The 15973-nt window shown below is 36.7% G+C and overlaps 1 protein-coding gene across 1 annotated transcript in view; it reads right to left on the bottom strand.

The window, feature by feature from the left end:
• The window catches only part of gbe1b (glucan (1,4-alpha-), branching enzyme 1b), a 174246-nt gene that overhangs the window by 88181 nt on the left and 70092 nt on the right, over positions 1-15973 (bottom strand). The window contains exons 8-10 of the mRNA XM_073863520.1: positions 12023-12138; positions 10833-10960; positions 7935-8033 (exon numbers count right to left, since the gene is read on the bottom strand). Coding sequence (XP_073719621.1) covers positions 7935-8033; positions 10833-10960; positions 12023-12138 — 343 coding nt within the window. The remainder of the gene's footprint in view (positions 1-7934; positions 8034-10832; positions 10961-12022; positions 12139-15973) is intronic.

Here is a 15973-nt window from a genome sequence, read left to right on the forward strand (position 1 = left end):
TTGTCCGTTAAGGGCTTCTGTAGAAACATGGCGGCACAAAATGGCGACTTCCATGTAAGGGGACCCTCTGTGTATGTAGATAAAAACATCTTTTTCTAAGGTAATAAAACATAACAGTTCATTATAAAAAAGGTCTTTATACACCCCAGATAATATAGTTTTGTATATTATTTTGGATTTCTGTCAAGAGATCCTTTTAAAAATTACACATTGCACTTTTAAGGGGAACGCGTCCAAGACATCACACAAAAAAGTCAAAAGAAAACAATAACATTTTAATAAAACTAAAGATTTGCATTATATATTTTAATGAAAAGTTAAAAAAGATGTTCAAAATATATACCCCAGCAGTCACTGGGATAGTACCTCTTAAAAGGTCTTAATATGTACCATTAAGTACAGATATGCATACAAATTGATATCAATATGCACCTCTGAGGTACTACTATGAACACCTCTATATGCAAAGGTGTACTTTTTGAAAGAGTACCGCCCCCGTGACAGCCGAGGTACATATTTTGACCATTTTTCCTGACAGTGTACTGTATAATGAGAATTTAGGGCAAAATCTGTATAATGGTAATAAAAAATGGCATGTTTTTTGCAATGTTTTTGTGAGATTTAACTTTTAGCCGGTTCTGTTCGATGCACCTTGAGGATTGGCTGAGATTTCTGACAGATCTGTTAGCAGGGGACTCTCTCAGATTTCATTGTCGAAAATACATAAATTTGCACAAATACTGTACATAAAAATGAGTCACACACACACACGCAACAGCTGTCTTCACGCACCCTTTATCTTTCTCAGCACAAAACTAAAAGTCATCCGAGAGTTCTTCAAGAGCGGTCTCATCGGTACCCCAACGCAGAACGAAATCGATAGCGGCGTCGGATGAAAAGCCTCAAATAAATACTGCATGCTGGGCAACGCTGTATAAAAAAGGCAAATGTTATAAAAGCAGCAGGCAGCCTTAATGCCATTCTAAACACTGCTCCTGAATCAGTGAAGTGGAAACCTTTGTGCACGGCCAGCACGGAGCCGAATCAACCTGGTGGAACGGAGTTGTACGGAGGTCATCGGGGGCAGAGAAAAAAAACGCATGGCCCGATGTTGCTAGTCTGGCAAAAAGCTATGTATTGTGGGAAGCCTTGTTTAGCAATGCATGGCGATACTCTGCAGAGACTGAATTTGCTCGGCATCGGCGGTTGCCCCTGCAGTGCACGAGGCACAGAAACTTATTTTTACTTTTTATTTAGAAGATTTTGCCTCTACAGTTGAGACAGACTCTAATATGGATAGGAAAGTTAATAAATAGCAGATACACGACCCCTGGACAAAAATCCAATAAAACAAGTCACTCAATTTAAAAAAAGAACGAGAGTCTTGTAGAAATATAAATGGAAACCTAAAAGGCATCGCCATATGGGGCACCCCGGCGACCCCTGCAGTGCAAAAGGGCCCGACCCTACGCAAGGGCCTCTTATGCTGTTAGTAGCCAATTATATAATAGAAAAAATGCATGGAGTGGTTTCTGCACTGTATTGAACGTATGTTTAAGCAGCATATATAATGTGCATTTGTGTAGACGACTTGAAAACACACAAAATCACAATTTGGTGGCACAATTTCTCAGTGTGATTAAATATCGATTCACATGCCCAGTGACTGACATGACAGACCTGCAGCTGTTTCTTCACTGCGTATCTTCAATGAAACAGAAGAGAGCAACATTTAGATAGTTTTACACACACACAAAAAAGGATTAATAGGATTTTTCAATGCAAATAAGTAAATCATACGAGGACCACCAAGGACAGTTTTAACAGTTAACTGGTTGAAACAATCTATAGAGATGTTCATAATGTTATTCAGACAACACAACACAGTTTTAACTCAGTTTTAAGTAAGTATTAATGCTAAATGTTGCGCTTTCAGAAAAAAAATCCCTGTTATCTCTTGCTTTGGTGTGTATAGACCCCCAGGGCCCTGTATTGATTTTCTAGGAGTTTGCAGATTTCCTCTTGGAGCTATTGGTTAATGTTGATAAAGCGCCGGTTGTCAACATTCACATAGATAATACAAATAATGCGAATTAGAAAGAAAAGTCCTGCACCGTGGTACAATAGCATCACTCATGATCAAGAGCGAAACGTGTAACTTTGAGTACAAATGAAAATTAATTCATTAAGTCTTTAGAATCACGTGGAAAGACCGTATGTCCCACTATAAAATGGGTCTTGAAGCTGCCACGGCCGAGGTTTTTATTTAGTACAGTGGCAAACAAACAGACATCACCTGAATGGGATATTCCACCACACTTTTGTAATAATGACTTCATTGAGAAAATCGAATATAAGAGATCCTAGTCATTTGGCAAACTACAGATCCATTTCAATCATCGAGTTCAAGTTCTGATTGTGTAGTTCGTTTAGGTTGTTGTGTTTCGATAGCAGCTTAGCTTGCCGTTAACTTAGCTGGTGACTGACACATTCCTATGGGCGGAGCTTAGTCAAAAAACTGGTCTAGTGATGTCATTAAAGCAGGAGGTAGAGGGCTGTAGTCCAAACCGGCTGTTCGTTGTAGGCTTTGAAAGGGGAATTTGGTTAAAGAAAATATATCGCCTCGCAGTGACTCAACTTTGAGCTTTATCATTTTGTAGGTATTATTTATGCTAATATATTAGCAACATTACATACTAACTAGGGTTTCAAAAATGGGATCAGAAAGAACATGACCTTTAATCATAATTTTTATTTTCTACAATTGCACAATTAACGGCGATATCCAGATAAATGTCAATAAATATTGTTGAGTTATCTCGTCAATTAAGAGAAAACGCTTCCCTGAGCAGTTTTTACCTCCAAACCATATTTTCGCTTTTATCCACTACATGGCGATCTTACCCAACTTAAACACTGATGCATTCACTCAACACTAAAAACTCTGTGTAAGTTTTGATCATCGCTCTGAATTTGGGCTCTAACAAAAGTCCTTTACAAAATGCGAAGCAGTGGTGTTACAGTGCATTTTATAACAGCTAAATGCACTGGTAACCCACTGCTTCTTGGGGCTTTATGCTTTAATTTATGTCTAATGTGTCTATTAAAATTATACTGATATAGTTTATATCCTATCTGTCTGACCTTTACCATTTTGTTAATTTAAACGGAGAATTATCTAAGCTAATGGCAGTAAAGTACAGACTGCCACAAGGGTCTGTTTTAGGCCCTTTGCCATTTTAAATATACATGCTGCCCCTTCGCAATATTTTTAAACACCATGAAAATGGTAGTGTTCATCGTTACGCTAATGGAACTCAATTACATATTTCAGTAAGATGATGACATTTGTAAATTATCCAAGTGTATAAGCGATATAAAATATTAAATGACCAGCAATTTTCTTCTATTCAATTTACATTAAGGTACAATAATGTGAAAAGTGCTATACAAAATCACTTTCACCTTACAAGGTTTCAATGTTTCTTAGAGACACCCATTTAGTGAGATAGAAAAATGATGTGTGATATATATATATATATATATATATATATATATACACACACACACACACACACTCACCTAAAGGATTATTAGGAACACCTGTTCAATTTCTCATTAATGCAATTATCTAAGCAACCAATCACATGGCAGTTGCTTCAGTGCATTTAGGGGTTTGGTCCTGATCAAGACAATGTCCTGAACTCCAAACTGAATGTCAGAATAGGAAAGAAAGGTGATTTAAGCCATTTTGAGCGTGGCATGGTTGTTGGTGCCAGACTGGCCTGTCTGAGTATTTCACAACCTGCTCAGTTACTGAGAATTTTTATGCACAACCATTTCTAGGGTTTACAAAGAATCGTGTGAAAAGGAAAAAACATTCAGTATGCGGCAGTCCTGTGGGCGAAAATGCTTTGTTGATGCTAGAGGTCAGAGGAGAATGAGCCGACTGATTCAAGCTGATAGAAGAGCAACTTTGACTGAAGTAACCACTCGTTACAACCGAGGTATGCAGCAAAGCATTTGTGAAGCCACAACACGCACAACCTTGAGGCGGATGGGCTACAAAAATGTTGCCTGGTCTCGATTTCTGTTGAGACATTCAGATGGAAGAGTCAGAATTTGGCGTAAACAGAATGAGAACATGGACCCATCATGCCTTGTTACCACTGTGCAGGCGGTGGTGTAAAGGTGTGGGGGATGTTTTCTTGGCACACTTTAGGCCCCTTAGTGCCAATTGGGCATTGTTTAAATGCCACGGCCTACCTGAGCATTGTTTCTGACCATGTCCATCCCTTTATGACCACCATGTACTCATCCTCTGATGACTACTTCCAGCAGGATAATGCACCATGTCACAAAGCTTGAATCATTCTAAATTGGTTTCTTGAACATGAAAATGAGTTCACTGTACTAAAATGTTACCAGATCTCAACCCAATAGAGCATTTTTGGGATGTGGTGGACCGAGAGCTTCGTGCCCTGGATGTGCATCCCACAAATCTGCATCAACTGCAAGATGCTATCCTATCAATATGGGCCAACATTTCTAAAGAATGCTTTCAGCACCTTGTTGAATCAATGCCACATGGAATTAAGGCAGTTCTGAAGGCGAAAGGGAGTCAAACAGTATTAGTATGGTGTTCCTAATAATCCTTTAGGTGAGTGTATATAGCCAGAGCATTCAAGACATTCTGGTCAAGTACTCATGGAAAAGATACGTTTTAAATGGTTTTTGAATGTGAAAGATGTGGCTGACTGAACAGAGTCTATAAGATCTACCAGCAAGGAAAAGTAAACGTGAACGAGCTGCAAGGTAATTTTGCGTCCTTTTGTAAAGGTATCACTGTTCATTCACTATCCCTAGAGTTCTGGATGGGGTGTACATGTGCAAAAGCGCCAATTGTAGGCCAGTGGCCGATTTACAGAATATGTGAGCAGTAATGACTTGAACAGAGATATTACTTATTAGACCAAAATCTCGGAATACAGAAGGATGTCACCATGATCATACACTGTAAATAATCACAATCCTACACTGGCTTCCTATTTAGTTTCATATTATTTACAAACTATTGTTATTTACCATATAGGACCTTGTGCTTAATTGATCTTTTACAATCCATGACATTCTTTAAGATTGCAAATCTCTGGAATTTTTGTAGTACCCATGATAGAAAATTCCTCTAAAAGTAGGTAGTTGTGCTTGGCTCCTAAACTACGAAATAACATTCCTGACACTATTCAAAGCTCAGTTACACTCGGTTTAAAAAACACATCTCTTTAGCCAAGAATTCACATAATACATCTCATAACCTTGTACTCTAGTGATAGCAGATCAAATGCAAATGTGCTTAAAATTATTCAAATGCTTAAATGTTATGAAGAGCAGCTATGCTAATTATTCTCCATCTGCTTTTCTGTTTTCTCTGGATGCCTGAGGTAACCAGAGATACAATTTGGATCCGATCTGTATTCCTATATCTCACTCCTTATACCACGGGTCTGTTGAATGCTGCATTCTGATTGGCTGAGAAATGTTCTATGGGTGTTGATTATTTTTCTGTAAATCAGACACCTAACTTGTCAAATGTTTTAAAAATAGTCACCAGAGCAATGTTTGTGGTAACCGTAGTATAAGCAGAATAATTGACTCCGGCCCTTTAAATTATTTGAAAATAATGCACACCTGCGGTGTAACGGCACTCCGCTTGGTGTGCATTATTTTCTTATAATTCAATGGCCCGTCGTCAATTATTCCTTACTTATTCAATGGGCCTTATTCAAACACGCCCCCATATATCGACATCACTATGTGGAAAGATCTGCAAGAAACCGCCCAAATGTATATGCAAAGAAAGTAGGCGTAACTTTTATTCTCGCTGTCGTATTGTTGCTATCGCCGCCATGTCATGGAGACGCTGTGCTTTGATATATCAAATATGATAAGGGGTGTAACATTTTTATCACACGCTTGAGGTATTCGGTCAATCATATTGCACTGGATAGCTGGCCAATCAGAACACCCCGTTTTTAGAACAATGCAGTTCTGTTGAAATGTTTCAGAGAGGCGGGGCATAGAGAAGCAAAAAAAATGTACGGTATATGTATTTTTTAACCTTAAACCTTGTAAACACATTGCATTACAACAAATACACAAAATAATGTGCTTTTTAGCAACATCTTTAATGCTCCATCCTTTTTTATTATTTTCGGAAATGGCGTCTTCTAAATGAAAAAAATGTAAAAGGTCAAATGTAGTTATGGTAAAAAAATACTTATTGCATTTGGCCAAACCCACTGAATATACGGGTGATTATCACGAAAACTTGGTTTTAAAAATGTCAAGCATGAAAATGTAAAAATTGCTTAAATTTACTTTTTTTCCCACCAGACATTGAAAAACAAAGTCTGGAGTAAATGGGAACATTAATTTAAAAACTTTTACTTATCATTTAACACTTTTTGTAACATAATTGAAAAAATTAGTCCTAAATAATCTCATTACCGCAACAGTCAGAAAACATCAACACTGACATATTTTCAAAATGACATGACAAACCTAAAAGAACATAATTTGGAGATTCTGCACATGCATTTAAAATCAAAGTATTATGCTTCTATTAATTAAATTAACATTTAATAAGCATCTGTTGCGGTAATGATAATCAAAATGTCGTGTAAGCATTCTGACAAGACAATATTTCAAATTAACTGTAAAAAAATGATCTTACCTGGTAGCCATCTTGAAGTTACTGGTCCATGTGCTTGGTCACTCAAAATCAAACTTTATTAAAATTCTGTATGTGTGCTTAAACTGTTCTCAAAAAATGTTGCGGAGGATGAGAACATCAGGCATGGACACATCATTTTCCTAATTTTTCTTGATTATTATACATGAATATTCTGTAAATATTTTTTCTGTCCTCTAAAGTAGTCTAGCAAAACATCCATTTATTTTTTTTTCTTAATATTTTTGTGTTAATTTGATTAAATTACAACATAACGCATGTTCAAACACGGCCGGACACATTGCGGTAATGAGAATTTCAGCAGAAAATGAGATAAAATTTCCAATTATAAATTCTTATGTTGAAATCACACATTGTGCAAGGTAGAACACAGTATTGTGTTAATTCTGATGCTTTTTAATGTTACTATATTACACATTTTAAAGCTAAAATCATTAGTGCCGTGGTGTTTCAATGGTTTCGTGAGAATCACCCATACAGTAAGAAATTGCCTCAATAAACTGTCCAAATTTAAAATCGAACTTATAGTTTTACACAACAAGCTATACTGCCAAGAACAGAAGTAAAGAATCCCAAACTCTCGGTATACATCCATAATGAGAAGAACTTCATTAATATGCACACTCGCATAACCAACACAGAACAAAGACGTGCTTTGAGACATACATCAACTCACAGAATAAACCCTAATTAAAGAAAAACGATTGAAGGATTGCCCATGATTCTACTTTTAATTAGGCTGAAAAACAGGACCAAAGGTATGGAACACATCCCGGCTCCCGAGAGCGCCGTGCTATTAATAAAAATCTACCTAAAAACGAATACGCCCCGTTTATCTGATATAGCCTACGTCAGTCTAGTTTGTAAAGACAGATTTGGAGCAGAATCCAGATACTGTATCTTCAAATCTAATTCCCCCGAGAAAGAGACAGATACATGTTCCACTTCTGATTTACAAACAGGACAAGTGTGTGATGAATGAGACGCTTAGTACGATATGGCTCAAACTAACTGGCACAATCCCGAGGGAATATGTAGGAATGCGAGCGTGTTGCCGGTTCTACTGACAGTAGGACTGTGATCTGATGCGGGGCAGGTGCGCTGATGAAATGATTTTGCATTCAATGTATTCAAGCTAAATGCATATTTTGTTTAATGTTACCGTTCTGTTGAAAACACTTACCTGGATCCATTTGTCTGGAATGGCCATGGCGAGGCGATAGTCAAAACCGAGACCTCCTTCCTTGAGCGGACGACACAAAGCAGGCATACCGGATACTTCCTTAAAAAAGTAGGCATTTATTTTAAATTAATCTTTGGTGTCCCCAGAGTGCATATACGTACAGTTCAAACTTAAAATATCATATAGATCATTTATTATAACATGTTAAAATTTTCACTTGGTAGGTGTAAGCAAAAATGTGCCGTTTTAGCGTGTGTCCTTTTATATGCAAATGAGCTGATCTCTGCACTAAATGGCAGTGTTGTAATTGGATAGTGCAGATTAAGAGGCGGTATTATCCCCTTCTGACATCACAAGGGGAGCCAAATTCCAGTGAGCTATTTTTTCACATTCTTGCAGAGAATGGTTTACCAAAACTAAGTTACTGGGTTGATCTTTGTCACATTTTCTAGGTTGATAGAAGCACTGGGGACCCAATTATAGAACTTAAACATGGAAAAAGTCAGATTTTCATGATATGTCCCCTTTAAAACACTAATGCATGAAGTGGTTATCTTGAATAATGTTAAATAAAATCCTTAAATAAAACTCAAGACTGATATTAGTGGACATTGCCCATGGCACAGGTTAAAATACACTCATTTAAAAATTGTGTTTTGTACCCTGATGAGAACATTTGACTACTTCAGTTTGTTACAACCAAGCAAAAAAAAAAAAAGTTTTACGCATATGGAGGAAATTTATGACAAATATAAATATGCTGTACAAAAGCATATAAAATCCGAAAAAGCAAGTGAACCAGCATGGTTTTTATGATGACAATTGAAGCCTTGCTGGTTAAACTAGTAAAAAAATGAGATGGCTAATTCGTATGAATTTATACACAATTAGTTATATTAAAAATATATGATTATTAACAAACAGCATTAATGTAACTTCACCCCTAAACCAACATCCAGCAGATCATACCAAAATCATACAAATTAGCCAAATAGTTATGATTTGCTATGAAATTGTGTCGGCCACTATAATGCAATAATGCACTCCTACATTCGTATAACCTTAATCAACTTTTCTCTAAATACAAACTACAAGCTGAAGTTTTTGGTATATTTATAGTCGTTTTTAATGGTGTTTAATTGTTTCCTGCAATGTGAGCAAACTCTATTATTCACAGTCTAGGTCCATCAATGAAGCTCATAAAAGAGAAGCAGATGATATCTCTTGTGTGCACTGTCCACAAATTAGAAAACACAGAAGAAAGTAAGTAAAAAGTAAGTGCTCTCATTAATCATGCCTTGAGACAGTAATACATTAGTACTGAGTGCTAATTTAATGCACTGTGTCCCTTTGACTCTAGAGGTTAATTTTGTCTTTGTGAAGTTGGAATACATCGCCGCTGTTGACAAGACTTAAGGTCACTGAGCCATGACTAGAAGTACTTTGGTAATTTTGAATGATACCGGCTTATATTCAGAGTAAAATAATCAACAGACCGCCTCAGATGCCTCTGTGTTTAAAGGAACCCCTACTGAAAAATCCAGCTAAGACCAGCATAAGCTGCTAGCTTGGTTTAGCTGGTTTAAGGTGGCAGTAGCTGGTTTAGGCCTGACCAGCTAAGTCCAGCTAGACCATCTTAAAGAGTGACCAAAACACAACTAGACCAGCAAAACCAGCTAAAACCAAGCTGAAAAACCAGCTAAAACCAGCTCACCGGTCTAAGCTGGATTTTTCAGTAGGAACAGTTCATCAAAAAATAAGCAAAAGGGACACACCAAAATTTAAGACAACACCAAACAAGACAAAGATAATTATAAAGTTAATAAGTCGTCCTAAATCATTCTATGATTTATTATTCTATGATTTAGATTGGATAGGAAAATGGACTGGGTTTGTGTTAGGACTTCATTTCAGTTTGGACTTTGATAGGTTTCAAAATGTTGACCCACGAACATGCTTTAGTCAGCTAAATCAGGACAATCCCATAAAGCTGCAATAAGCTGTAACCCAACAAAAATACAAAGAAATAGCAAGAACTGAACCCTATGAGTACAATTACAGGAACTGCTGAGCTAACTGTTTATTTAAGGGTGCTTGTTCAACTTCAGGGATTTTTATGTCACAAGTTTTACGAGTTTTATTAAAACAAACAGACTTCAACTTTGTTGTATGTTATACATTTTGATAGTTACATTACAAATCTTAGAAACTTTATCAAAGTCCCTTAAGGAAAGTCATGCCACTATAGGCGACCATGTTTGCAACGCCTCCGGGCAGTTATTTCAGCCATACAAGACTAAAGTCCTATCTACTTTAATGGGAAAAAAAGGATATCTCTAAAATCCCAACACTTAGTTTTTATTAAAAGTGGACAGAATAAAACTAGACACTTTAAAGTTTTGAATGATCTATAAATTCTACGTGTATGTCCAAAATAAGCAGAGTAATGGAAGTCTTTGCGCAGTGATTGAAAACAAAGATGTTGCGGTGTCCGCACAGGACTCGACCCCTAAGTGTTAATTTCGAATTGCGTTTAACCGAATTCGTTTAATCTACAGCGCATGCATACAGGTTGGTTAGCACCTGAAGCGACTGTACAGAGAGCCTCCCAGAGGAAATCGTTAGTATCGTTAGTAGTTTTTTTTTAACTGTAAGGCTGGGCTTTACCAGAGCGACCACACTGAAAAAAATGATTTCATCAATTTACTCTTTTTTTAAGGTAAGTGGCTGCAATCAATTTATTTTAGCTATATTTAAACAAAAAAGATTAGTAAAATAAAATAAAAAACTTTAGTAAATTGAATTAATCATTTTTTTCAGTGCATATTGAGTATTGCATTATCTCTCTATATATTTCATAATAATAAAAAACACTTCTAAAGACAGCACACAGCTCACCTCTGCAATTGTGATGCAATCATGATATAGGTTGTGTACAATATGATTTGCTAACATGAGGTAGACCAGCGACTCTTCATCTACTTGAAGTCCAAAGTATTCAGCGTAATCTCCTGAAAACGCCGCTCCTGTGTATCGGAAAACAAGCAAAGCCATTTGGATTTTATAAGGGAGCTGTATGTTACAGACTCTTCCATTATAATAACAATTAATAAGCAACTAAACAACCCATAAAAGCTATAAAGAAACCAAGTCAACATCATTACATTTCGTTTTTCAATTTGTTTAAAATCTACCAAAATGTCACAGCAACATCACTGGCACAAAATTACAAAAATCTTAAAAATTAAAAAAAAAAGGGGGGGGGGGTTCCAAGGAACTCTTCGTAGTCAAAAAAGTGAAAATCTTTGTCACCGGTGTAACTCATTTCTTTAACCTACTAAGATCCGAGCTTTGATTTGGCTTGCATTTTAGATTTCTTTCAGTTATTTTGGGGTTAGGAAGAACCAATAAATAAAATAACCAAATATTTTTCCCACGTTTGTGTATAAAGAATTAAAGGGGCCATGACACAAGATTTTTTTAAGATGTCAAATAAATCTTTGGTAGAGAGCACATATGTGAAGTTTTAGCTCAACATACCATATAGATAATTTATTATAGCATGTTTAAATTGCCACTTTGTAGGAGTGTGCAAAAATGTGCCGTTTTGGGTGTGTCCTTTAAAATGCAAATGAGCTGATGAAAATCAAACACTGATCACAATGATGGTGGTTTGTTGCAATTCAAACTCAATTGTGCTTTTTTTCTACACTAAATGGCAGTGCTGTGGTTGGATAGTGCAGATTAAGGGGTGGTATTAAGAGCTTCTTATGACATCATAAGGGGAGCAAAATTTCAACGACCTATTTTCTCAAGTGCTTGTAGAGAATGGTTTACCAAAACTAAGTTACTGGGTTGATCTTTTTCACATTTTCTAGGTTGATAGAAGCACTGGGGACCCAATCATAGCACTTAAACATGGAAAAAAGTCAGATTTTCATGCCATGGCCCCTTTAAGTATTATGGTGCACACAACAAAAAATGTGATGTCCACATATGTGGACACACCAGGTCTTAGGAGGTTAAGGTAACTTGCATTACATGTTTCATTACAAGTGCTTAATTCTTTATGTAAAATGTGGAAGTACCGATTCCATGATGATGGTACAGCATGGACGTCACCCCATCAAATCTGAACCCATCGAATCTGTATTCCTCCATCCACCAGCGCAGGTTTGACAGGAGGAAACGCAACACCTCCCAGCTACACACACAGACACACACATATACACAATTATTACTGACACAGAGATGTGCATTTGATTAAAGGAAAAGCAAGCTTTCTCAGTAGCAATTCCTAATGCAGTAATAGGATTACCAATTCTATTAGCAACTATATTAGTATTGCTCATATTACTGGTTAGGTTACGGTAACAAACCCCCACTGAATTTTGGCAATGATGTCTCAAATTCATACACACTGCTGAAGGGTTATAAGTTTAAGTACACATTAATAATTAAAGATAAATAAGAGGAATTATAAAAAAAAGTTTATTTTATTGTATTACTGCCATGAATATATATTTCAAATATATTTCTATTTTTATTAGCAACTATATTAGTATTGCTCATATTACTGGTTAGGTTACGTAACAAACCCACACTGAATTTTGGCAATGATGCCTCAAATTTATACACACAGCTGGGGTTATAAGTTGAAGTACACATTAATAATTAAAGAAAAATAGGAGGAATTATTAAAAAATAAAGTTTATTTTATTGTATTACTGCCATGAATATATATTTCAAATATATTTCTATTTTTATTAGCAACTATATTAGTATTGCTCATATTACTGGTTAGGTTACGGTAACAAACCCCCACTGAATTTTGCAATTATGTCTCAAATTCATACACACTGCTGAAGGGTTATAAGTTTAAGTACACATTAATAATTAAAGAAAAATAAGAGGAATTATTATAAAAATAGAGTTTATTTTATTGTATTACTGCCCTGAATATATATTTGAAATATATTTCTATTTTTATTAGCAACTATATTAGTATTGCTCATATTACTGGTTAGGTTATGGTAACAAACCCCCACTGAATTTTGGCAATGATGCCTCAAATTTATACACACAGCTGGGGTTATAAGTTTAAGTACACATTAATAATTAAAGAAAAATAGGAGGAATTATTAAAAAATAAAGTTTATTTTATTGTATTACTGCCCTGAATATATATTTAAAAAATATATAAATATCGATTTTGGTCAAAATTTAGAAAAGTTATAAAAATAACTACATTAAGCCCTCGTCTAGCGAGAAAACATCCCCCTATAATTTATTCACAAATCGCATCCTGTACAGAATTACAATTTTAAAAATATCTGTTTTGACAATAATTCACACAGATATAATCTGCAAACTCTTAATTGTTAATTGTTATCATTTTGTTTTCTGGGAAACTATATATTTTGTAGCCTTTAAAGGTCATTACTAGCCAAATACAATGATCTTTTAACTAAGTAATAACACTTGACATCTATATACAGTAAATCAGTAGTTCATGTCCATTCAATGTGAATATAATTCACATCACAATGTATGCACGCCCCTGACTTAAGTTATTTAAAGTGATAATCCTGAAAGGACCAAGCATTGGATTTCTGTAAAGTGAAGTTACTGTTCGTGAGTGGTTACTGTTATACAGTCATGTGGTGTACAGAAAAGTTTCAGCAGACTTGAATTGTGGCTCCAGGTTCTCCGGCACCACAGCAATACAATTAATACTGCTGACATCATCACATTCTGGGATGTGTTGTTTCCCAGATGGCGTGAACTCGGCAATGCCTGGAAGTGCGGTTAGTATTGCGTTCCCAGTTAGAATTTCACATGATATGGAGTGAAGCGAACCTCATGATAGTGAAGCGAGCATCGATCACATCTACACTTCTCATGCACGCTCCATTCATGTCATACTGTCGGATTCGACCCAAGAAGGTTGAAGCAACAAAAGTGCAATACTTTTAGGGAGCATCTTATCAATATCCGACTTTGAAATTCTCTCTCGAATCCCCTCAAGCTCCATTAACAAATAATTTTTTATTTCTTATGAAATACATTCATAAGAAATACTGCATATCATTGTCACATTGCACTGATAACAACATGTAAATTTGGTTGCAATTTTGCTTAGTTATTGCCTTACGCCGCAATATTTTTTCTTAATATCCTTCCCCCTTGAAAGTTAGACAGCATTAGACTATTTGATACACATCTTATTTCTGAAACGCTCCGATCTTAACGTCGAAATGAATACTGATGAGCCCCGTCTATACCGCACACTCTGCCGGGCGCCTCAATCAGCTCCCCTTGGCATGTGGCTATGAGCATAAATTAACTGCCGGGATGAGAAATTGAAATCAACTCTTTCCTAAAGTATGTCTATATCCTGGTGTGTTTGGCTGATATGTGTAGGCACTTGTGACTAGACCCCTCCAGCTGAGCATCCTCAACAACTTACCTCTCCTGGAGTAATGGCCACGTTGCCATAGAAACTTTGTTAAAATGCAAGAGCAGGGGTCCTCTGGCATCGTGCGAAGCACATGAGGAACGAGGTAAAACATCTCGACCGTGTGAAGCCGAATTAAAGCGTCGGAAAGAACGGCTCGAGAGTTTTCTAAATGCCAAACGGTCTGATTCACCATGCAGCATCCCTAATGTAATTGTCATGATAAAAGACAATATGAGCTTTAAGATGTGTGCGATTCTGGCTGAAACGTTGCAAGCTACCTTGACGTGGCCTAGATCGATATTTTAAACTGTATTCAACGACTAAATGAACTCGCTACAAATTCTACAACAATGACAGAAAGCCCAGCTAGCAGAAAATGAGAAAATATGGAAATGAACCATCCGATTTGACACTCTGAAGGTACTGAGAATAACCCGTGAATCTCAAGTTTGCAGAACCGTGAAGATGTTTGATAACGTTAATGCGGCCTTCGTTTGGAGTCATCTCATGCGTTGGCCTGATGCATTCGGCGCTGTGCTGATCTAGGCAACAACGCTCATGTATGCTAAATCAAATATATGGATATATACACAAGTCCCCATTGGCCAGACACAAATCCCCCAAAGCTTCTCCCAAGACCGAGCAGTCGGCAATTGGTTCTGCTTGAGGAGTGAATCAGCAACCGGGTAGATTGTAGTTTTCCCGGCCATGTGGGAAATGCTGATTCAGATATCCCTGGCGCGGTTTCATAAAGTTGCAAATGGCAAGTTTTCAGCTCTTGGTTTATTATACCAACAGCAGGGACTGTGGTAATCTGATAAGCGTGTGGCATGGACGGTCATGCAGCGGCATGAGCGGTAAATAGATTATAGTTTGATCAACACTGCGCTCGCGGGTGTCGCAAAGGCCAAACACACAATACATTATCGGGGTAACGCCTGCATGAGCGGAGAAGCCTTGACAAAGCAATACCTGCGCATAAAATGGTATTCTGTATGGGAAAGCCCTCTGCTGGGAAAGTCTTACGGGAAGGAAGTTTGGTGGATTAAAAGCTTGTCAGGTGTTGAGAGTGAGATGGCTTGGTGTTCGTAAAGCTAACAGAATTAGTTACCGGCAACGCTATTGATATAAATTGCCGAATGGGCATAACTAGATTATGTACGACTCTGAGGGTATCTGAAAGGATGGTAAATCTTATTTGATTATGAATCTTTTTACAGGATTTCTCCTAATCACTACTGCTTGGAAGCTTCTGCCTTTTAACATATCCAAGGTGAAATGGTAACTCAGTTGGTTGCGCTAAGAATTTCAAAGATTGTTTGATTCCCAGGAAACGCAAAATAATGAAGATAAAAGCATCTGCCAAATATATAAATGTAAATATTTATGAAGAAATAGTTGTCATGTGTACACACGTGGTAATGTGAAGTTCATGCTACTACATGGTACGTATTTTCATGTTTTTTATACTGGTCTATATATAGTAGTGGCACATTTGAGCAATTGACACAAAATTTTGGTATGAACTGAAAATTTAAAGAGGCTTGACAAAAAATGACACACGTGCAAGTTTATTAAG

The sequence above is a fragment of the Misgurnus anguillicaudatus genome, chromosome 24 (assembly GCF_027580225.2).
Source record: "Misgurnus anguillicaudatus chromosome 24, ASM2758022v2, whole genome shotgun sequence".
NCBI lineage: Eukaryota > Metazoa > Chordata > Actinopteri > Cypriniformes > Cobitidae > Misgurnus > Misgurnus anguillicaudatus.